We start from the raw sequence: 25,875 nt of genomic DNA, 5'->3' as shown, positions 1-25,875 counted from the left end.
TACTTTTATTACAAAAAAGACACAATCATAATAGGATTAGCAGCCCACCTCTCCTGTCCAGCTGTATCCCAGAGCTGAAGGTGAACCTTGAAGGTTTTTCCTGTGGTCGTCCCATTGGAGTTAGTAGCTGTATAGGCCTAAGGAGATAGAAAGAACATGATTTTAGGTGTGAAAGACTCTTGATTACAGAGCAAATGACTGGCTTTGTACACTTCATATACAAATGTAACTATTTATAACATATATTATATAATACATTTCAGCGCAACAGAATAGAATTAAAAATCTCAAAAAACTACTGCCTTTTGTATGACCCCAGAGCAGTATCAACATCTCTTTAACACAGTCTCAACAAATTGAAGGTTGTATGTATCGATGGGTATTAGATAGTGTTTGTTTTAGCTGGGTGAAACTAAATGCACTGGCGACTAAGCATATGTATTCATCACATTGTTGAAGACAGCATATTTTTTGTGTACAATCACATTTAAGGAGATGTAAACTTGGACCTTAGTAGACCTCACTAGACAACCTTCAACATAACTTTCCACCCTTAAAATATTTTATAATGTAATTAAAATATTAAGGCTTTCATATCTACTCATGCCATCTGAAAACACACTACATTGGACTTGGGCAAAATATCAAATATATTTGATGAATTAAAATTGTTGTTTTTGTATGATGTACATTTCTGCATGCATTGTCTATGGTTTTCCTGGCAACAGTGGAGAGGCAAGATTGTTGTATGATAAATGTCTATGGTTGTGAAATCCTTCCTCATTGTTTTCTATCATGACCGTGCAGTGTTTCAGCATCTGATAAGCCATTAAATTCACAGATCTTTTCCTGAAACTGAACTTCCAAGATTGTGTTTTATCTAGTATGTGAAGAAATATGTGCCAACTTATGCAGCTTCTCCATTTTTGTACTTCTCCGTTGCTTCAGATTGTGAATATCTATGAGAAACACCAACACATCTGGACAGTGCTCTTGACTATGTAATAATGAACTCTTGTATGCTGCAGCTGGTTTTGTTTGTGTCTCCACAGGAAGCCTCTGGCATGATTCGCACCTCTGACTCTCCCAGATGAGACACTGTCAATTTCTCTGACACTCCGAAGGCTGAGTTTACATGGATCATGCTCACAGCAGTTAGGTTAGACACTGAGGTTGTTCGGTTTTCCAGGTGATAACTGACATCCATTTAAGTAGAAAATGTTAATACTTGTTCGTACATTTGACAGTTTGAGTCCTCTACGCTGAGCCAAAACATTATGAGCAACTGGCTAACATGCTGTTGGTGCCCCTACATGATTAAGCATTGTCCTTAGTTAAAAGGTTGGAAACGACTGCTTTGACTCAGCTTTGTCAAATACAGGCATACACCAATGAGCCAAAATGTTATGACCACCCCTGTTTACTAAGATGTTGGACCTTCACGTTCTGCCAGAACGTGAAGTTACGGACCAAGATACAGACTCTGAAGGTGCCCTGCATTATTCTGACCAAGATATTACAGGTAGACCCAATAGGTCCTGTAAAATGCGAGCTGAAGCCACTGTGGATTAGACTTGTTCCAGAATATCAAACAACACCTTGCTCTTAGACTGGTGTTTGGTTATGAGGTTGAGTTTTGCAGGACCATGGCGCTGCATTTTGGCACTTCACCTTCTGCAATTCCTTTCTTTTTTTTGCCAAATATATTCACATTCACAAGTGACTTCAAAAATGATCCTGACAAAGGAAACCTCAGATCTTCAGGAGGGTAGTTCCAAAGTTGAGAAGCCCTGACTGCAAAAGCCTTATCAGACCTTTGGTCTTGAGCTAAGACTCAGCAGGGATTTAGACCCCAAAAAAAAGCCCAGCATTAACAAAATTAAGAAATGATGCTTTGGTGGGGATCTAATGTTTAAGGTAAAACATGATATCTAATCCAGGAAAAATATTTAGATCAACAAAAGTATGTGTTTAAACTGTGTGCAATAGTCATACAAGATTGTATTACTCTGGTAAGTTATCATAGCAGTAAGTAGTACTTTTTTATTAGTATCTTTTTCACAACAACCGTGAGGTAAACATTTGAAATATAGGTCATGTTACATACTAGAAGGCACCTTGATGGATGGTGCGAGCTGTGGAATAAAGTGAACCTCTATAAATTTTGTTTTGCAGGAGCTTCCTGCATTGACACCCCTGCTATATTGCCAGACTTGGAGACGAGCAGCAATAACACTTGGAGCCAGCACATTAGGTTCTTAAAACCAAATCAGCAAAGTCTTAAAATCAGCTGACAAGTAATCAGGGAACAGGGACAAGACAAGGCTAATCTACTCATGCCGTTGTGAATTTGTTAACAGCTGAGCAGTTGCATTCTGTACCAAATAAAGGCATGAGATACTTTTTGACGTGAAAAATAGGGGTCGGGTCTATTTTATAAATGATGCAGCTGAGATGCACGTCTTAGCAGGCAGTGTGGTGGCTCTCATCCATTAATATGGACGACGAAATGAAATGACGCCACGCAGTAATAGGTAACGCACACGGCATGCAAGCAGTGTGTTCCAGGCCAAAGTCAGAGGCTGCAAAGCCTAGGTAATCCTAATTTAGAACAGAACAGAAATTATTTATATTTTAAATACAAATAAATATTGTTTTGGAAGCCACAACAGTTTCACTTCACAAATTCAGTATTTAAACTCAATAATATCTCAAAGGTAATGAATTTAAAATGTCTGAATAAATAAAAAATAGATGACATCAAAATACTGAGTGAAGTGTAAAGAGAATGACCATGGAAATCAAACAGCACCTACATTTTAAATAATTTATAAAATTGTATATGCATGCCAAACAAAGAAAAACAGTTAGTCTAAATACAGCTTTTGTCTTAGCTTGTTCATAATAATTTGCAATTGGCCAGTGTGCTGTCTTTGTGTTAAACATACTGGTGGTGGATGGAATACTGTGAGCAAAACTGAAAAATACATTGCTTTTCAACATGTTTATTTCTCTCCAAAAAAAAAATTTTTTTTTTGGAGAGAAATAAACATGTAAACAAAAAATAAACAAAAAATTTTTTTTTTTTGATTGATTGACAGCATATACACAATCATCTGGATCTGACCGAAATTAGATTCTATGTATAAGTTAAAATAACTTGACTGTGACTCAGCTCAGCAGCCAAGGTGGGAGAAAAGCAGCAGAAAATCCAGACTTGGCCTGACCGAAAATGGCTGAATAAATACCATGGTAACTATGGTAACCAAGTCTCTATCACCTGCGTAAGGTGTACCAGAAAACTGATTGAAAAATTGAGATTAACCTGTTGATGAATTAAATGTTATTCCAAAACTACAAAGCCTAGAATAATTATCTACAAACATACTGCTAGCAATATTCACACATTTCCCTCATTTTGTTTCTAAAAATTATAAGAGTTGGGAACTCACCACTCTCTTTTCCCTGAAGTCAATTCCGACGGTGGTGATGAATTTGGGGTTGAATTTGTTGTCAGTGTATCGGTACAGGAACGTGGTCTTCCCCACACCGGAGTCCCCCAGGGCAAGGAGCTTTATAAGGTAATCATAATCCCCATCAGTCATAGTGATGTCCGCAATAAACCTGTAGAAGAGAGATATGTAGATGCACATTTATTAACTTTAAGTTCAAGTTTGAGCTTCCATGGGTATTCAGGGTGCGTGTGAAAAATAGCAAATGACATGAATGATGAAATAAGTCACCGGATAGAAAACATACTTTGTAAGAGAAATGAGATGGTGTGTGCCTGTGGGTGTGTTCTACGCACTGCCATGTTGAATTATGGTAGCAGGAATCACAGGGTCATGCTGACCAAAACATTACTTTCTGGGAAAATAGTAACTTTGAGTGTGTTTGTGTGAGAACATGATTGCTGGTGAGAGAGTGCCTGTGGATATGAGAAAGCAGAAGAGACAGTGTGAAAATGCAGTTCAACAAAAGAAGAGCATAGAAACAAACCTACACCGTGCATTCAGAAATAGAAATGTATTAAAAATATTTATTTATAATGTGCACAAAACATGTTTTTTATTCAATTGTATTTATTTTGAGTAGTGAAACACGAAAAAAATGCTGCAGCAAGAGTACTGACAGGATTTAGCAAGACCCCCTCTCTAGCTTTAAGGTTGGACTTAAAACTTTCCGATTTGATAACGTTTATAGTTAGGGCTGTCACGGGTGACGCTGAACCATCCCTTTGTTATGCTGTTATAGGCCTTAGCTGCTGGGGGATCTCATGATGCACTGAGCTCTTTTCCTCTCTCTCTCTCTTTCACTTTCTATGCACTTAGATGGCATCATTACATTAACCATTAACTTCATGCTTTCTCTCTCCACTAGGGGATGATGCCCCTGACAACACAGCTTCCAGGATTACTGAGACCCCCCCCCCACCACCACCACCACCACCACCACGTTAAGGTGTTGATTCTCAGAGGGGGCCAAGCACTTTTATGGCTTTTTCTATGCCGATGATGCCAATTTGTATACCATCACCAGATTACGAATTTAAACTTGTTTAAATTATTTTTAACTCCAAAGAGACCTAATGTATATATTTTACATGGGCGTGTACCAAACAGATCTAAATGATAGTCCCACAAAAACACCTGCTCAAAAAAAACAAAAAAAAAAAAACATTTTGTTTGGTATTTTACTGAAACAGAGATGGTTTCTCTTGAAAACAGAAACCCATTATACAATCCATCTACATTTGATTATGGAGATTAAGTGTTGTGTATGTGAATGCAAACACTGCTACCTTTACAATTTTGGATGCTGCCTAGGAATGTGGTTTTCATGTGAAATTCTTTAATATGATGTATGAAGTGTTTGTGTATCTAGTGAGTTGTAGTCTGGGGACTGTGTGCCTCAAGGCTAAATTTGGTATATTTAGAGAGGATCATAAGACTAATTCAGTCAGCTGAGCAGAAACATTTCTGCTCATCTGACTGAAATGTCACACTGCGCTTTATTGCAGGACTCTGCTCTCCTTAGAATAGCCTCTCTGTGAGTACAGAGACAATCAAAAGTAGCCTATAACACCATTCACCAGTCCAATTGAAGTAACGCTCCACTGGTGTTAATTTTATTCAGTGAGCAATAAAATTATATTATTATAATAAAAGAAAAATAATCTTTGTAATTGAGAATTCCTAATTTTCTTTTCTTGTGGAGAAACGTTGTACCACAGATTGACCTTTTTTTTTTTTTTTTTTCTTTCTCTTGCTCACACTTTTAGCATCTGTCAATCCTGGTTATGATGATGGCCTCTGTAAATGCGAGGTTGGGGGTGCACACTTGGGAGGAGTTGAGTTTATTGATCTGTTGTCATTAGAGTGAAACCAGAACTGTTCACTGTGTGAGCAGTCGTGATTTCATTGGTCAATTGTTTAGATGGGAAAAGGAATTATTTGGACTACTTAATCATGAAGATAATAGTGCCTCCTGCTCTCTGCACATCACAGTACTACTTAACATTCACATGCAATAGGAGCAGTCTCAGAACTGTTTGATTGACCCTCATATAGGAAGTACTAGCTTAAACTGTTCATCTTTACTGTTCCCCCTTTCTCTAATCCCTTTCAAAATGTTGTTTTTGGATGCATCAGAGAGCTGTGTCAGTAGAAGTCGCTCTATAAATCCACTGTACAGGATCTTCTCAACACCAAACAACAGACACAGTTAGCAACTATTTAGTATAGCAGTGAAACAAACAGATATTTCTCAAGAGTTAGTTGCTCCATAACTGGTGCATGTCAGTAAGTTACTACTCATATTCACTAGCAATTTAAAAGTTGATGCCGTGTCAATGTGGTGATGATACATCATGTTGTCTACTGCCAAAGTGGCCAAAAAAAACCTGTTACTCTCGATTTAAAATTCGTTATTTGAGCAAATTCACCACCAATACGCTTCTGCAGCTCTTGTTGGATAGCCAATATTCCCTAAGATACACTAAGATAGCCTGAACATGCCTTCAATAATCAGCACCTAACTGTGTCATTTATATAGGGTTTCCTTTGAGAGGCAGAAGAATATTGACTGAGTTGCTGGTTTTCTAATGCAGTCTAATGCAACAGTCTAGCAATAAATCCTACCTAAATTAAGGCTATTATGTTTGGATTTTTTTATAATTGTTTTAAATAAGGGTAAAGTCAATTTCATGGCCATTTATAGTGAGAAGTGATTCTAATATCTGGTCTTCCTCATTGATATGAATAAGATTCATTACAGGTCAGTTCAATTACACAGTTTCTGTTAAGTGGACCTAATCAAATTAAAATTTGCTGCACATCTGATAACAGAAATATATATTTTTAAAAGACAAAGATATTGGTTCGAGGCTTTGTTACATTCAGGGTGTGGGGACATTCTATCTCAATAACAAGCTAGTGCAATACCATAAAACACACAGAGACATTAAAAATGTATGAGCAGTTACACAACAGGAGGAGGAGGAAACAAACTAAAATAAATGGCAAGAGAGAGGGAAAGACTATGAGGACACATCAGGCAGGTATGAGGACACATCATCGGTGTCACTATCAAAGATTATATTACGAAGTTGTGTTCAAATCCTTCAAATCTGCATGATAACAACAGACTGCTTTCAGTCAGACTGATACACAAAAAAGTCTGCAGCTTCATAACCAATACAGTTGTATACTTTTAGACTACACATGAAAAGGCCTTTGTAGTGACGTATCTGTACAGTTCTACAACCACAGAGAAGCATATTCTATTTTTTTTTATTCTGGAAATTGTCTTGAATATTTGAAAGCTGTAATTTTTTAAGAATTAAATCCAATTTCATTGTAAATTAAGGGGCAGTAGTGAGTCACGGTAGTATCCAAGCAGTCTGTTCTCAGTTCGGTGTAACACTGAAATCTGTGACCCATCAGATATGTTACCGACTGTTGGTTGGTTAGGTTGGCCAGGTTTAGGAATGAGGAGTGAGGGTAAGACTCTCAGGGCAGGTCACAGAATCTGATGTGGAACAGATCACTGTGTAACACCAGTTGCTCTAGATTGCAGGAAAGCACTTTGCATGGCAGCTCTGCCGCCTTTGCTATGTCTGTGTGTGTGTGTGTGTGCGTGCGTGCGTGCGTGTGTGTGTGTGGGAATAGGAAACCGTGTGAAGTGCTTTGAGACCATTAAAGGGATAATTTGCCATTTTGTAGATGGACTAAAAATGGGGGCGGCACAGTGGTGCAGTGGTTAGCATTGTCGCCTCACGGCAAAAAGGTTTTGGGTTGGAATCCGGGCCTGGGCCTTCCTGTGCGGAGTTTGCATGTTCTCCCTGTGCCTGCGTGGGTTCTCTCCGGGTACTCTCACTTCCTCTCACCATCCAAAAATGTGCAGGGAAGTGTTGGCCCTGTGATAGACTGGCGACCTGTCCAGGGTGTACCCTGCCTTCGCCCAAAGTGAGCTGTGATAGGCTCCAGCCCCTCTCAGTTTGGTAGATAGACAGATGACAAGCTAACTGAGCTTATCACACAGCTATCATAACTGCTTGAAACACATATCAACATCAAACTAGACATATTACCACAGCTATTAACATTACACAGAGGTGTACTGTGTAGAAAGAAGACGAAGAAAGAAACTCAACGCTGGACTCAACCATTGGACCGGACCGCATACAGCAACAGAACTAAAAAGAAAGAACAACTGATGGAAACGTAACAAAGGAAGTGATCAAGACTGACCAGACTGCATGTTTACAAAAGGCCTGTCTCACCTAGCCGGGTGTTACCAGAGCCAAATTCCCTGCATGAATAATATGGGTTTAGGTACACTGCAATGTGTCGTTGCATCCCACAGGGGGTGGACCGCAGGTTAATTTTGAAATTATTGGAGCAGCCTTTAACCAATCAGCATTGACCACCATATGCGGAGAGACCCTAACACCGCTGCAACTAGATCTAGAAAAGAATTTGACCCCAGCGTCACCACACTTAGCCTTGACACTCGTCATTACCCTTCAGAGTGGCCGAGCAAACGTTAATGCTTACAGCCTTTCGAGACTATAATTGCAAACTGAAGCTGTGATCTACAGTGTAGCAAAACCAGGCGAGGTCTCAACAGAAAAAATAAATAAAGTTGACTGATACCAAAAGTTCACATCTTTATCTCTAAAGAGTGCTCATTGTTGGTTTCTTTGAACCATGAAAAACAACTTCTAACATTTTCTAAGAAGTTTATGTCCTGTGTGGAGATCTTTCATATCTCCTGTTCATATATGTTATGATTTATAACATTACATATTACTATATCTTATTAACACATCTAACATAGCATAGCATACTACTATAGCAGCTTCTATATTTTTACCCTGTTGTGACACTATGGAAATAACATATGGCAGAGTTGAACTCTATATACTCCCTACTAGTCACAGATAAACTAGTCACAGGTGAGCTGTCCGTAAACACCATAAAGGTGACTTGTGGCAAGACTGAACCCTATACACTTCCTGCAAGTTACAAACATGTTTTGATAAACAACACTAAATGTTATTTACGATATAAGTGAAACCAGCTGGATCTATGTGCTCAGCACTTATCCATATATGGACCTATGTATGGATTCTGTGAAATAACGTCTCAGCCCACTTCTATGCAAAGTGAGAGTATAAAAACTGGATTCGTGTTTGTATACGTGGTAGAACTTCATTGCTTAGCGCAGTGATGAATTTCTCCCCATGCGCATGTGTAAATAAAGAATTCTTGTGTATTGATCTTTGACCCCATCCTCATCTGTGACCTGTCTCCCGAAATTGACCACCACACCTGCATCTGACATTAGCCATCAAGATGGCAGATCAGTCATATGTATTTCATTTGTTTTGTGATGGTTCACTTTGAAAGGCAATCATGCTTAATGAGTGGAGAAAACAAACAGCTACTGGAGAAAGGCTCAGTAATATTCTCTAATATAGTAAAAATAATTAAATCACCAATCTCATTGGTTCTTTATTGCAGTACTTCAGTATGAAGTTGAAGTACAACATGGTCTGATAAAGTACAAAATATACATGTAGTGTTGCTTTGTTTTCTCTGGTCAGCAAGTTAAATCCTACACTGAACTACACATTATTTCCGACACCACAGCAATCTCATTTTTCACAGAGCAGCATAAATACACCTGACAGACCCGGAGTGTAATTTCCATCATTCGATTCCATGTTGCTCTAAACACACACTGATTTATTACACACTATGCAGAGTGAGAAGAAGAAAACTGTGTGAAGCACTACAGAATGTTTGCAGCAATGAAATCCAAATATGACTCCATTATGAGATGAGATTTCAAATTGAACAAGCTGATTTCACTGCAAAGGTGGCTAGATAATGTAAGAAAAAACTGAATGTCCCATAACTTATTTGCTTAACAATCTATAAACTACGTGATCAACAGTCCATAACCAACGTGATCAACAGTCCATAACCTACGTGATCAACACGTCTGGGTGTTATATTTGACTGTGACTTGAGCCTGTACCTACATTTAAAGGAATTAATCCAGTCATGTTTTTATTACCTAAGGAATATCTCCAAAATTGCTATTTATTATTATTAAATAACATAGTGTTACATTTGCCTTTAAATCGTTGCGCCCTGATTATTGTAATGCCTCGTTAGCACTCCCAGGGTTTTACAAATTAATTCAGTTATACTAATCCTGAGTGATAGCACAGGCCACAACAAAGCAACAAATCTCAGCTTCATTGCAAAGGCTGCCAATCTTTTCAACCATTTGTTCTGCTACGAGGCCTCAGTTTGGGTCCAGGTTAACCAAATTTCTCCAGTCATACTAACAGTGGTGATTAGAGAAAAATGATAATGTTAGCATATTAAAATATTGACAAAGACAATGCTAACATGCTGATTTCTTTAGCAGGTATAATGTTAACAGTTTTAGCACACAATTCGCAATTGATTAGAATGTTATTAGTTTTGACGCCACGTGGTCATAGAAATTATTGCCTGATGATCGCGCAAGAGATGAAATATCATGGGTCAGTAAAGTGATTACAGTTCATCCTAAAAAAAATAATATTTGATTTAGCCTTTGTTCTATTTTCAATTTCATATGGGTTTACATGATTTGGAAATCATCACAAACTGTTTTTATTTACATTCTATGCAGCGTCTCAACTTTTTTGGAAACAGGATGGTAAACAATTCAAAAAATTATTCTGAATTACCAGGATATCGGTAGGGGAGAAGTATCCCAACCCAAAATGAATCATATTAGAAAATAGTATGAAGGGGACAGGGTAAAAAACACAATCATCCACTGCATTAAAAGAAAAATATTTTTGAGTCAGTATTAGAGATTTATACTTTGAAAAAAAAGGCAAAGAAACACTGGCCTTTACTTTGTGTTACTCGTTATCTGCTGATTACAAAAGAGGTGTTTTATATTTGGGGTTCATTAGATCGTTATACATATTGCGGCCTTGATCCTTTAATTAAATCAATAAATAATAAATTTTAGTTTAATACACTTTAATCCAAATCCAATTTAGTGAGTTTCAAATTAGATTTAGTCACATTAGAGCAGATGGCTCTGCACAAAACACCGGACTGTGTGTAGAGTTTAGAGCTGCATAACAGCATGGTAGTTTTCACAGTTTATATGACAAGAGGCAAACTGTAGGTGACACAACAGCACACAAGTTAAAGGTTTTAGCAAAATTACTAAAGTGTATTTTGGCCAAGTTTTTGTAAATTTAACAATACAGGTTTGTGCAGAGAATATTCCAGGAAAAGATATAGTTTTTTTGCAAAAATTTCCATTAGGCCTTTACTCCTGAAAGCAGCCTCTCCTGTATTAACTATTTATCAACACCAACAGAATTTATGTGTCTTCTGATTGAAAATGCCCACTGCAGTTTGAGGCTCACTGCAAATGATGACAGACTATTTAACATTTATGTTTTGAAGGCTCCTCAAAGCCCCAAAGCATCAGATACATTTTGTTAACAGAGTGTCACACCTCTGCAAATTGAATGAAAAATCTTTTTTCTCTGACTAATGTCTGGTCACAGCAGCAGGTAAAAGATTTTCTCACAAGGGTAAACCAACTGAGCCAAAGGTATTAAATGTTAAAGGTTTCCTAAACACAATAATTTTGCCTACAATTAAAATTATTTAAATTTTATCAGCTGTCAGTACTTAACAGATACACAATGATAAAGACACATTGCAGTTACTACCAAAAAAAAAGCATTAAGGTATCCATTGATTAAATATATTTTCCTTGTGCCCTCTCAGACTGTAGTTTAAAAATGTTTGGTTGCCAAATAATCTATTAGCTGTAAAAGGTCAGCAATCACTTGTCAGAGACCTTTACGTTTCATTGTAATGGCCTCCAAATCATCCTAAATAGATCAGATGAATAATTTGTTTTCCATCTGTCCTGTGGACTCTGTTGAAGGCCTTTGCTGCTGTTACCGATCTATTCTCTGGAGTCAGCAATCAATAACTGCTAACAGATTAAGATTGACCCTTGATAATTGAATTTGCCAAAACGTCCTCCTGGGTTACCACTTAAATCGTCCACAACCTTTCAGCATTTCAGACCCACTTAGCAAAACAGTGAGACACATCTTATCTGACAAGTTAACCAGTGGGTACCAGTGGGTTATTCCAAAACCCTTATACATCTTATGGCTGTTCTAACATAAATTGGCCATCCTCTTTATCTTCATCTATAAGTATACAAATAAGTTATATAATAACTACAAAAGCTTTGGTACATGTATGAATGTGCTTGATAACTCAAGTGCATACTGATCTGTTGGCTCTGTTGAATGTCTGGTAGGGTAAGTAAAGTATTTTCTGGACCCCGAACCGGATAAGACGCCACACTTGACTCAGGTTGTCTGTAATTAGTTATCTATTTATTTTCACTCCTTAATCCCATAGCACAAGGTGAGCTACATCTGTACAGACAGCTCCCACAGCTAGATCTAAAAGGTCAGCATGGATATAGGAATACTGGGAGGCAGAAGAGAGGGTACGAGGTATTGAAAGACTGACTCAAGTCTGTGCTGTTGGTCTAGAGCAAAATATCAACACTAATGACGAGTTAAAACGCAACCTATTGTGTACTATTGTCCAGATTTACCTGAAAATTCCTATTAGTGCTCACACAAGTTGTCTCACCTGGGGAAGACTCTCTATTGGAGTTGGTTGGTGGTTGGCACTGGTATCGCTGGGAAAGGGTGATGTGGTGCTAATCAGCACCATGGATGGGGCATCACTAGGATGTGGCAAGGCTTTACTTGCAGCTGCCTTTTTTGTCTCATCTATTGATAACTTTGTTCAGTATCAGGTCAGGGTACGATATTAATATCCTGGGCTATTACCCTGATAGATTTCTTATCAAACCTCACTTGCCTCACTGCCCTTACATTGGGATGTCAGGTGGTGTGCTGCCATTTTCTGTTTTTCTTTTACAATTCCTGATCATCTCTTCACCTTTCCTTCTGTTTTATTTTCTTTTTTTATATATCATTTATAACATTATTTACAAGAAGAAGAAAACTACATAAATTGAAATGTACAAGTTTTTTATTCAGTTAATTTGCGCTAACTTCATTTCACAGCATCGCTGACCACTCCCAGACAGGAAATTGCATCAGAATAATTAAATGGATAAAACCTATATTCAATTTCTTAGCAGAACACTCTGGTGTTGAAAATAAAAGCAGTTTGACAATTTACCCGCGTGACAACAAGCCCCTGTCTCCCTACTTGTCTGGAGGTTCAGGCTCTGATCACTAGATTTATCGTACTACGAGTTGGCCTCCACTGACTGATAATGTTAAATTGACTTTGTTAGAAGTAACTAATATCATAAATGACTCTTCCCCTGGAATTATGAGAACTGCTGCCCTGTGTAAAAAGTGGTTCAATGATATAAGACAAAAACCTGTGTCTCAAAGATGCTAAACACTCACATTAATTTATTTATAAAGTGAACAAATGGAATATAGTGAAATCAAGTGCTGAACGATTCTAAGGAGTGAGCAGAAGTAAATTACACAATTCAAAGCTCCCAACACAATTATTTTTTAACAACACTAATGAAGAGCAATTTTCTCCAAACAAAAGTTTTTTCTTAACCCAAATTCTAAAGAGTTTACATGGTGTAATGCGAGAAGAACACAACAATCCAGGATAGATTTATGGTTAAACTCTACGCCTTGCCTACAATACATATACAAAGTTTCACATTGCTTTGCTCCTTTATCAGATCATAAGATGATCTCTATATACTTAGTTAGTTCCAAAGAAAATAACAAGTAGAGCAAGTAGAACAAGAGCAATTTGCTCCAAATATCACTGATTTTCTGGTGTTAATAAATATACTGCATTGATGCTTTGAGTGTGCCTAATTTATTTTGGAAAAAATAGTTAAATGGTCAATAGCTGCAGTGTGTAAATTGCCCTAACCTTTTTTGCATAAATGATGCAGTGTCACATTCTTGTGTCTTGCACGGCTGGCTAAATTACTAAAGTTGCAATTAAAAAAAATATTGTTTAATTATTTATGTAAATGTGATTAAATACATACCACATCCATGAAACATGTCTTCAGGATTTTAGATAGGTCTGTTAATTTGCGCTCTTGCCCACTGAAGCCACAAAAACAGCTCTCCACCAGCTGTTCTGGACTTGGACATGGTCTGAGCCAACAAACGCGCAAGCCGAAACAATGTGCAACAAAAAAATGCACTTCACTGGCACATCATCAACGACGCACCCCCTATTGCACCGTTCCGCCCATCTCGGCGTGGCCAGGGTTACCTTGGTCTATGAAAATTGCAAATATTTTGTAGTGTCGCAAGGAGCTTTTTTCTGTGCTTGTGCCGCACCAAAATAACACTGCACCTGGATTTGCCCTGCACTGGTTATGAAAATAAAGCCCCTAATGTTCATTGCTAGAGAAGAAGTTAGGAGATACTCAAAGTCATCCTCTGGAAACAACAAATGTCTACACAGAGTGTCACAGCAATGCATCCAATAGTTGTTTAGATATTTTAGTCTGGACCAAAAAAGTCAACCATATTTCTATTAAAATCAATCAACCACTATCTATAGTACTGCTACAGTATATGGATGGCTTTGTACTCAAAATATAATGACATGAGCCAAAGAATTACATCCTCTAATAAATGTAAGGTGTTACCAGGTGTATTACATCCTTAAAGAAGCCGATAAAATGATAATTACCATCTAAATCAATATGTTCTGCTGTTCTGTCAATTTCCATTTGCTCACGGTCTGGTATGTCTTGGCTGTCATACAGGAAGTGATGGTTTTTAACATTTCTTGGTTTCTTTCCAAATAGAAGAAATAAACTGCAAAACAGATAATGAAAAGACAAAGAAGACGTCGCAGATTGAAATATGCAGGACAAAACAAGCCCGCAGCAAAGACATCAGAAATTAGGACTGAAAACACAAGACTTTCTTTCAAGGCACCCACAAAAATCAAAGTTCTTCCTGTTCTGTGCTGTTGTGACTGAAATAAACAAAACCTTTCAATTTACAAACCTTTCACTTTATAGCGATTATATGATGAACATTTAGCAAAGGAGAATGAGAGAGAAACAGAAGCTGTGTTTTAATTGCAATGGCTGAAATGGACATGAATGTTTTACTTGAGAAGAAAACCCACTGTAAAGGTGTAACCATATGGTCCACTTGTGGTCAGAGGGTGACGTTAGCTATTAGTGCTTCTTTCTGTAACAAACTATCTTTGGCTGGAAAAACAAAAATCTAAAAGGGAGGAGGGATAAAAAAAATAAATTAAAAAAAACGATGAGATTAACCTCTAAACTTGGTGAATCTGGATATTATGCCAATTTGGAATCAGATCTAAAATGGATGTGGCTTTCAGAATCAAATACTTGGTTCAAGAGGCATAGAGTTTCAAGACAAAAAACAAGTATAACTTCAGCAGAGATGAGGAGGGGTTTACTACTCTGTGAAAGACTGCATGGGCATGTAGTGCAACAAAGAATAATGTTTCTCAATGTAAAAATTGCAAAGAATTTGGGGATTTCATTATCTACGGTTTATAATATAATTTACAGATTCAGAGAACCGGTAGAAATCTCTGTACACACTGGACAACGCCAACAATCAATATTGGATAGCCACGATCTTCGGGCCCAGACAAAAATCTATAGTGGAATTCACGACATGGATTTAGGAACACTTCCGAAAACCACTGTCTGTGAACACAGTTTGTCGCTGCACCCATGTATGTAGGTTAGAACTCTACAATACACAGAAGAAACTTTTCATAAACTTGATCTAGAAACTCCGCTGCCGTCTCTATGCTTGAGCTCATTTAAGATAGATTGAGGTGAAGGAAAAAAACTGTCCTTTGGTCTGACAAATCAAAATTTGAAATAATTTTTGGAATTTATGATGCAGAGTTGTCCACACTAAAGAAGAGAGAGACCATCCAGCATGTTATCAGCACATAGTTAAAAAGCCAGCATCCGTGACGGTATGAGGGTACATTAGTGCACATGGCATGGGTAGCTTGCACATCTGGGGAGGAACCATCAATGCTGAACGATATTTACAGATTTTGGAGCAACATATGCTGCCATCCATACAATATCTTTTCAGGGAAAGCATTGCTTATTTCAGCAAAACAATGCTAAACCGCATTGTGCACATATTTCAACAGCATGGCTCAATAGTAAAAGAGTCTAGCTGCTACAATGGCCTCCCTGCTGTCCAGAACTGCCCCCCGTTTAAAACATTTGGTGCCTCATGAAATGAAAAATATGACAAAGGAGAACCGGAACTGTTGAGCAGCTGAAATCCTATATCAGGCAAGAATCATAGATATTTCACTTTCAAAACTCCAACTCTTCAGTTTCCAAACATTCAGAGAGTGTTGTTAAAAGAAGAGGTGATGCAACACAGTGGTAATCATGCCCCTTTTTTAAAACATTTTGCTGGCATCAAATTCCAAAAAAGCATATATTTTTCAGAGAATAATAACATTTATCAGTTTCAAAAGTGTTGTACAGTCTATTTTCAATTAAATACAGGTTTACATGATTTGCAAACCAGCACTTTCTGTTTTTATTTACATTTCACACAGCGTCCCAATTTTTTTGTAAATGGAGTTGTAATAAAGTCAAAGATTGCATAGGTGAACTTAATGAAAAACAATGATATTGAAGGTGGGATAACTTAACTACTGCGAGCACAATGTAAACATGTAGTGTAATTGACAGATGCAAAACATGCAAAGGTCTAACTAAAGACATCAATGTTAGCGCAGGTATAACTCATAAAATCAGTGACAGATAGCCTAACCAATAATGTTAAAGAAAGCATTGATATAGCTAACCAAAAATAGTGTATGTGTAACATGACCATAATTGGTACTCAAAACCTTTAGAGACTCCACTACTCCTTAATTCTCAAGGTATCTACTTAACAAGACCATTTTCTTTCAAAGCTTAAATTTATTTTAGTTTTTCAGACATTGTACTCTTTTTTATTTCCTAAAATGACTGATTTTAAGTTCAACTCATTTAAAATTATTTCTCTTAATGTTAGAGGGATTCGGGACAGTATTATAAAGGAAAGCAATTATCCTCTTTACTAAAACAAACTGATGCCAACATCATTATGTTACAAGAAACTCACTCTTGTGATATAGACAATACATTTTGGAACTGTCAATGGGGGAATCAAGCATACTTTTATTATGCCTCTCTTCACTCTGCAGGTGTTTCTCTTCTCTTTAACACATTTACAGGTGATATATTGGAAAACTTCAACTCTGAAGATGGCAGATGGATTATTGCAGATAATACTCAGATTTACTCAAAGATAAAAAAAAAAATTACAAGATAAATACAAAGATGCATACTTGATTGTAGATGGGGACTTTAACAATGCTCCAAACAATTTGATGGATAGACTCCCAGAAAGAATGTCACAAAACTCATAATTTAAAGCCACAACCTATCTGAATGACAAGTTGCATGGCGTTTTCTTAACCCAAACTATAAAGAGTTTACATGGTGTAATGTGAGAGGAACACAATAATCCAGGATAGATTTATGGTTAACCTCTACATCTAGCCTACAATACATATCCAAAGTTTCAACAAATTTAATTTAATTCCCTGTGATTTCACAGAAAATCACAGGGGACTCTGATGGTTTATCTACTGAATTTTACTTGTGCTTTTGGGAGATTATTGAAACTCCTCTTGTGGAAATACATTATATACATTATTATATATACATTATTATATTGATAAGAAAGAAATGACAACAGCAATGAAACAAGGATTAATCAGTTTGATACCAAAACCAAGTAAGGACCCTATGTCAATAGAAAACTGGAGACCAATCACACTCATAAATGTGGATTATAAATTATTCGCACTGGTATTTGCTACACTTTTAAAATGCAACCTTACAGAAAGCAGATGAAACCCAAACAGGATTTATGGCTAATCATCATATAAGTAACAACATAAGATTGGTTCTAGACTCTAGGCTTGATTATTCTTGAGTATGTAGAGTCACAAGCAGTCATTGTATTTATTGACTTCTATACAGCATTTGATAGTGAAACACCCATTTATTAACAAGGTTTTAGATTTGTTCGGATTTAACTTTATTTCAGTAGTTAAAATGTTATACAAGGACATCAATAGTAACTTAATGATTTACCCCAATACCTCCAAGAGATTTTCTGTTAATTGATCAGTACATTAAGGCTGTCCAATTTATCCTTTTTTTTTATTTCTGATTGTTGCTGAATTACTTTCGCTAAAGATTTTTAAAATCCCAAATATAAATGTTTTGTCTACATTTCGAGACAGTTTTGTTTCTGAAAGATAAACACCAAATTGAACCAACTATACAACTAGTTGATGAATTTTTAAAGGCTTTGTGATTACATCTTAACAGGACAATGTGAGATGTTCAGCCTTTCTGACACAGATGAGGAGAGCATATCCAACATTAAGGTGAAAAAAACTGTCAAATATTTAGGTATTGATGTGTCTAAAGATATGTTGATTAGAAAACAACTAAACGTGTCTTCCTAGACTTACAAAGACAAGAGATTTTTTTTTTTGAATATGTGGCTTTAACATGACCAGTCTATTTTTTGCAGAATTCTCTTAACTAAGGGTGAAGGTAGTTCTAGATTCGTCTACCATGCCATTATTGTTTGTTCAAGACTCAACTTCTAAGGAAATCAACAGAATACTTACTAATTTTGCCTGGAAAAACAAAGATCACTACCTAAAAAAAGAAATATTATCTGGATCCAGACAAGGTGGATTTGATTTATTGAACGTTATAGATCTAAATAATACATTTAAAGTAAAATGGATCAGAGAATGCCTTAAAGCCCCAAATTCCATTTGGTATTTTATTCCTAACGACATTTTTTGAAAATTGGGTGATCTTCGTTTTTCCGCTTACCTGCAATTTCACTGTTACCAAATTGCCTATAAAATTATCAAAATATCATCAACAGGCCCTCCTAGCTTGGAAGTTGTGACATACACAACTTCTCCCCACATAAAACTATGACATGGAATAATGTAGACATCACTGCAGGAAAGAAATCTATCTTTAAACAAAACTGGGTTGACAAAGATGTAATTTATGCAAGTGACCTTTTTGACACCAGTGGTGTATTGTTTAGCTATGAACAAGTCCTTTCTGTCAAATTCTTTCCTTTAACAAGCAAATAATTTAATTACGTAATGAAAGCTATTCCTAACGGTCTATCCCAATTAATGAAAAATGATCTTCAATTTCAAGAAGCATCAAGAATAGAACCACTTTTGATGATAAACGGTACTGATCTCAGGAATACTAAATGTAACAATAAACATATACAGTGGTGTGAAAAAGTGTTTGCCCCCTTCCTGATTTCTTATTTTTTGCACGTTTGTCACACTTAAATGTTTCAGATCATCAAACAAATTTAAATATTAGTCAAAGATAACACAAGTAAACACAAAATGCAGTTTTTAAATGAAGGTTTTTGTTATTAAGGGAGAGAAAAAAAAAAATCCAAACCCACATGGCCCTGTGTGAAAAAGTGTTTGCCCCTAAATCTAATAACTGGTTGGGCCACCCTTAGCAGCAACAACTGCAATCAAGCATTTGCAATAACTTGCAATGAGTCTTTTACAGCACTGTGGAGGAATTTTGGCCCACTCATCTTTACAGCGTTGTTGTAATTCAGCCACATTGGAGGGTTTTCGAGTACGAACCACCTTTTTAAGGTCATGCCACAGCATCTCAATAGGATTCAGGTCAGGACTTTGACGAGGCCACTCCAAAGTCTTAATTTTGTTTTTCTTCAGCCATTCAGAGGTGGACTTGCTGGTGTGTTTTGGATCATTGTCCTGCTGCAGAACCCAAGTTCACTTCAGCTTGAGGTCACGAACAGATGGCCGGACATTCTCCTTCAGGATTTTTTGGTAGACAGTAGAATTCATGGTTCCATTTATCACAGCAAGTCTTCCAGGTCCTGAAGCAGCAAAACAGCCCCAGACCATCACACTACCACCACCATATTTTACTGTTGGTGTGATGTTCTTTTTCTGAAATGCGGTGTTACTTTTACGCCAGATGTAATGGGACACACACCTTCCAAAAAGTTCAACTTTTGTCTCGTCAGTCCACAGAGTATTTTCCCAAAAGTCTTGGGGATCATCGAGATGTTTTCTGGCAAAATGAGACGAGCCTTAATGTTCTTTTTGCTCAGCGGTGGTTTTGGTCTTGGAACTCTGCCATGCAGGCCATTTTTGCCCAGTCTCTTTCTTACGGTGGAGTCATGAACACTGACCTTAACTGAGGCAAGTGAGGCCTGCAGTTCTTTGGATGTTGTTGTGGGGTCTTTTGTGACCTCTCGGATGAGTCGTCGCTGCGCTCTTGGGGTAATTTTGGTCGGCCGGCCACTCCTGGGAAGGTTCACCACTATTCCATGTTTTCTCCATTTGTGGATAATGGCTCTCACTGTGGTTCGCTGGAGTTCCAAAGCTTTAGAAATGGTTTTATAACCTTTTCCAGACTGATAGATCTCAATTACTTTCTTTCTCATTTGTTCCTGAATTTCTTTGGATCTTGGCATGATGTCTAGCTTTTGAGGATCTTTTGGTCTACTTCACTTTGTCAGGCAGGTCCTATTTAAGTGATTTCTTGATTGAGAACAGGTGTGGCAGTAATCAGGCCTGGGTGTGGCTGGAGAAATAGAACTCAGGTGTGATAAACCACAGTTAAGTTATGTTTTAACAGGAGGGGGAAAAAAAAATTTCACACAGGGCCATGTGGGTTTGGATTTTTTTTCTCCCTTAATAATAAAAACTTTCATTTAAAAACTGAATTTTGTGTTTACTTGTGTTATCTTTGACTAATATTTAAATTTGTTTGATGATCTGAAACATTTAAGTGTGACAGACATGCAAAAAAATTGGAAATCAGGACGGGGGCAAACACTTTTTCACACCACTGTATGCAATATATTCTATGAGAGAAAGAAAATTACCCCTCGGAGGAAAGCCTTTTGGCACAAAATGTTACGGGTACCAAGAGGGCATGGCTACTGCCAAATAAATTCTACATAATATATATCCAACCAATCTAGTGCAAATTTTTGGACATTGAAAACAAATGTAATTTATGTAATCATGATCCAGAATCATGAATACATGTTTTTACCATTGTACACATTATATTATTTTCTGGTATAGAATGGAAGATTACATAATGGGTCAAATTAATGTTAACATTCAAATTTAATGTAAAAATGCTATCACATATTTTGAACATGAAAATCATGATTTTGAATTCATTATGAGTTCATTATGAACTTGTATTGAATACTGAATTGTCTATGGCAAATTTTAAATGTAGAATAAAAAAGAATCTCCCTAACTTCACTTGATTTTTGGGTGAATTTAAAAAGTATGTTAAGACTCTCAAACTGATTAATACTAAGAGGAGTAACTGTCCAACTGTATAGTGAAATTCTTGAAGAGGAATAATAGGCTATTTTTATTTATGTTTCTTTTTCTCCTATGATATTTGCATCAAGTGAATTTATGTATTCAAATCCATCTATATTTATTTGTTTATTTGTTTATTTCATTTTATTTATTTTTGTTATTCTACTGTCCTATTATTTCCACATTGCTACCTTTCTGTACGAAATAATGAGTGAGTACTTGTCTACATTGTTTGTAAATTTATATATTGTTCAACAAAGTTCAAAATAAAAAAAGAGACGGCCAGGTGAGGCAAAAACGTGACACTAACATGGTATCCTTTAGAAGACTGACTGGTGTATTATACAATTTGGTATGTTACCAGGCTATAATATCAGGGACCTGGACATTAACATTATTAGTTTAACTTGTATGTGGCAAAATCAAAATCTCTTTCGTAAAAAACATTTATATTCTGCTTGACTCCGCTTCTTTATGACCAATCATAGTCCACTATGCCCTGTACTGCTCTACAGAGCTCATTTCTCCTGTATTTGATGTCATCTTATCCTTTGGTCCCTAAATTAGATGAGGAGGTAAAAAAAAAAAAAAAGAGCTCTCAAGAGTTTTCTCTTCTTTCCCTTGTATTGCTTATTGTGTTGTAGGTCATGTGATCAGTCAGCTGACTTGATGTGATGTCCTGCTGTTTGCCCCAGGACAGTAAAAAACACAAAGCATCATTACCAGCTGGAGTATGTGCCCTGCTCTTCAGTGTCTCCTAGGTCCTAAAGGAAAGTGATTTGGCTTCCCTGCATTGCACTGCACTGTTACAGTATTGTAAAAGATTATTTTCTGATGCTAGAACTAATACTATCGTTACATTACATTTCATTTAGCTGACGCTTTTATCCAAAGTGACTTACAATAAGTGCATTTCAACCATAAGGGTACAAAACCCAGAACAACAGGAATCAAGTAAATACAATTTCTTGTCGGCTTGTCATCATATGTTTCTATCTCTAATAGGTGGAAACAAGCAAGGAAATATATATTTTTTTTTTTAGGTTGTCAGAGTTAAGCATTCCATGTTGTGTGTAAAATCTAATAATCAATAGAATTTCATTATAATTCATCGACATCTTCTGGTTTGCCATTTCTCAATCTAATTAAAGCTTCTTTTGTGACCTTTTCTGATTCCATTTTAGGTCCTTAACTCTGCTGTTAGTGTTTTTATGTCAACTTTGAGTGAAGTGTTTTACTTTCAGGAGCGTATAGAGATAAAGACACAATTATTAGCTATTTTAATTTAAGCTATTTATTCTATTGTTTTACTACAAATTAGTCATGCAAATGAACAGAACATTTACCACAATCCTACGTGGGCTGCGCACCCGAAGCAGAGAAACGGATCTAATTTCTCAAACAGAGGCAGAGTAAAAGTGAAATTGTTTCTGTCTTTAAACATTAACTCTCTACCCTTAATGCTTGTGACACAATTTTAAGTTGAGAAACCCGAAAACAAACTAATACTTTAGTTTTCAGAAAATCTGGCAGTTTACAAGGATTAATCTGGTTAAATTAAGAGTCGGTGGTCTTTTCTCATCGTCGATATTTCACTTTGGAGTTAATCTCTTTACTTCCAATCAATGCCTGGTGCCTGTAGGGGATATTGGAAATCATTTAACCTTTGACCCCTGTCACAGTAACTGTTTCATCCAGCCACTAATTTGTGGTTGTGAGAGAAGGAATAAATTTGTCTAAAAGAAGAGTGAGTGTTTTCTTTGTCCTGGACCAGAGCAGTAGAGTACTTCTTCAGATTACATTCTCACTTTCTGAACGCACTTTTTCGAATGTATCTTTACTTAAAAGTGGCGATCAGGATTTTGTGTCAAATTCAAGTCCAAAAAATAAAGCTGCTCAAATTTGAGCCGTTAAATTTAAACATCAAAACACAATTAGCTTAGCTTCAAAATGTGTACTACTAAAGATAACCAATCTGAATGGAATCTAAGAAGAGGAAGACGTATCCCTACTTCAAGTATTTTATCTATGTTTTGGCTGATTTAAATTCTTAGTTACGTTGGGGGTAAGAATGTGGGACATTTTGTTGTTGCCAAGTACTATAAGGATAACTGAAAAATACTTTTTTTAACACTATTTTTCTTTTTTAAATGAAGCCTAAAAGACTAAAGACTAAAAGCAGTGAAACAGAGTTTACAAGAGAAAAAAACACATCAGATTCATATTTACCTCAACATTGTCAGTGTACCTGGAAAGAGTGAACTAACTGTAAAACAAACTGTAAAATAAATCATGAAGAAAGAAATGCCTTTGATATGTGAGCAGAAGGAAGCGGCATTTGTCACCACACCGAAATCAACACTTTCATGCACATCCAGTGAACCTCGCAGATTAGTAGCATGTTCTTAACATATTAAAGACTTTACATGATTTCACCTCGTCAGTCAAACCAGTTTTCCGATCATACTGTTTCAACAAAGCATGTCTTTTTGTTTTGTTTTTCTACACAATAGAAGAAGCTCCTATTACAGTGTTAGGCTTCAAAATTTAGGTAACAAGTCAGATTTAAAAAGCTAAGGGAAACAAAAGTATTTCCTCTGAATGACAATCAAATACATCAAACAAACCTTACATGACTGAAGACAAAAATCCGCTACAAGTGTTCACCGTATTAGTTTTATACTAGTCAGCTGAACAGGAAACATAAGTTTGGTGAAAGCTAAAAGAAGTTAAATTAAATTACACAAGCTCCCTAAAGGATATGGCTGGTGTTATCCTCTATTGCTCCACACCTTCTTCCTTTTCTCACCCATCTCATCAACATTTCTCTGTCAACTGGCTGCTTTCTGAACTCGCTGAAGGAGGCAAGAGTGAACCCTCTCCTGAAGAAACCCACCCTCAACCCGGCTGATGTAAACAACTACAGATCTGTCTCTCTTCTTCCCTTTCTTTCCAAAACTCTCGAACGAGCTATCTCCAATCAACTCTCCTCCTATCTCCACCATAATAACCTTCTTGACCCTCACCAGTCTGGTTTCAAGGCAGGCCACTCAACAGAGACGGAGACAGCTTCAAACTGCTAGAGCAGCCTCTCTCTCCTCTGTCCTGATCCTTCATTACCTTTCTGCTGCATTTGACACCACCAGATCCTTATTTCCTCCCTTCAGGACCTCGGTGTCTCAGGCTCTGCTCTCTCCCTGTTCTCATCCTACCTCAACGACTGCACCTACCGGGTAGCTTGGAGAGGATCTGTGTCTGAACCTTGTCCTCTCACTACTGGTGTCCCTCAAGGCTCCGTCCTGGGTCCCCTCCTCTTCTCTCTGTACAACAACTCTCTCGGCTCTGTCGTTCGCTCGCATGGCTTTTCCTACCACAGCTATGCTGATGACACCCAACTGATCCTCTCTTTTCCCCGATCTGAAACGCAGGTAGCCGCGCGAATCTCTGCCTGTCTGACTGACATCTCTCAGTGGATGTCCTCACACCACCTGAAAATCAACCTCGACAAGACCGAACTGCCCTTCCCTCCGGGGAAAGACTCTCTCACCCTCGACCTGACTACTACCTTGGACAACTCTGTTATCCCTGACGCTGACTGCTAGGAACCTCGGCGTGACACTCGACAGTCAACTCTCTCTTTCTGCCAACATCGCTGCAACGACGCATTCCTGTAGATACATGCTGCACAACATCAGGAGAATACGTCCTCTTCTCACTCAGAAGGCGGCGCAGGGTCTGGTCCAGGGTCTGGTCCAGGTTCTGGTCCAGGCTCTGGTCATCTCACATCTGGACTACTGTAACTCCCTCCTGGCAGGTCTACCTGTTAGTGCCATCCGACCTCTGCAGCTCATCCAGAATGCCGCAGCTCGACTGGTCTTTAACCTCCCAAAATTCACTCACAATACTCCGCTCCTCCGCTCCCTTCACTGGTTACCAGCAGCCGCCCGCATCCGTTTCAAAACATTGGTACTTGCGTACCGCGCTGCGAACAGATCGGGTCCAGTCTACATCCAGGACATGGTCAAACCTTACATCCCAGCCCGCTCCCTCCGCTCTGCTTCGACCAATCGGCTTGTTGCTCCCTCACTGCGAGCTAAACACTCTACAAAATCATGACTGTTTGCTGTCCTGGCTCCTAAATGGTAGAATGAGCTCCCCACCGACATCAGGACAGTGGAAACTCTGTCCATCTTCCGCCGCACACTAAAAACACACCTCTTCCGACTTTACCTTGAATAGTATAACTTTAGTAGCACTTAAAATGGCACTTTGTAGTTTGGTTTTCTTGAAGAAATTGTATTTTCTTGATTCCTGTTGTTCTGGGTTTTGTACCCTCATGGTTGAAATGTACTTATTGTAAGTCGCTTTGGATAAAAGTGTCAGCTAAATGAAATGTAATCCTATTTTTTTTAATGTCAACCAACAAAATAAAAAGACCATATGTGTTTGTCTTTGAATGATCTCTGACAGTCCTTCGTGTTGCCAATAGCCCTGAGCCCATTGGTTCCCATAAGAGTTTTAAGTAAGTGCAGAAATAAAAATGGGTCTCAAATGTAAAGGGGTTTTTTTTGTTTTTGTTTTTTAAGAGACTCATTAACTCCACAAAACAACTGGGCACTGTACATTTGATATAAAACAATACTCAAATGGGAGTAACTAGTTCATTTATTGGGGTATATTTTTCAGCAGTCGATTATATCAGCAGGGCATTGTATGTGGGCTCAAATAAACAGTGGCCATGGACATGGCACTAAAGTAACACGCCAGCCAGTTAGAGGCAAAACAATTAGTC

The 25,875-nt window shown here is 37.5% G+C and overlaps 1 protein-coding gene across 1 annotated transcript in view; it reads right to left on the bottom strand.

Moving 5' to 3' along the window:
* LOC138205020 (ras-related protein Rab-27B-like) overlaps positions 1 to 25,875 on the bottom strand; it is a 73,408-nt gene that overhangs the window by 7,876 nt on the left and 39,657 nt on the right. The window contains exons 2-3 of the mRNA XM_069160659.1: positions 3,453 to 3,624; positions 49 to 137 (exon numbers count right to left, since the gene is read on the bottom strand). Coding sequence (XP_069016760.1) covers positions 49 to 137; positions 3,453 to 3,605 — 242 coding nt within the window. The 5' untranslated portion in view covers positions 3,606 to 3,624. The remainder of the gene's footprint in view (positions 1 to 48; positions 138 to 3,452; positions 3,625 to 25,875) is intronic.

This window comes from Embiotoca jacksoni, unplaced genomic scaffold (genome assembly GCF_022577435.1).
Source record: "Embiotoca jacksoni isolate LCO1_2020_lvr unplaced genomic scaffold, fEmbJac1.0.p SCAF_10, whole genome shotgun sequence".
NCBI lineage: Eukaryota > Metazoa > Chordata > Actinopteri > Embiotocidae > Embiotoca > Embiotoca jacksoni.
This window is presented reverse-complemented; position numbering and strand designations above follow the sequence as displayed.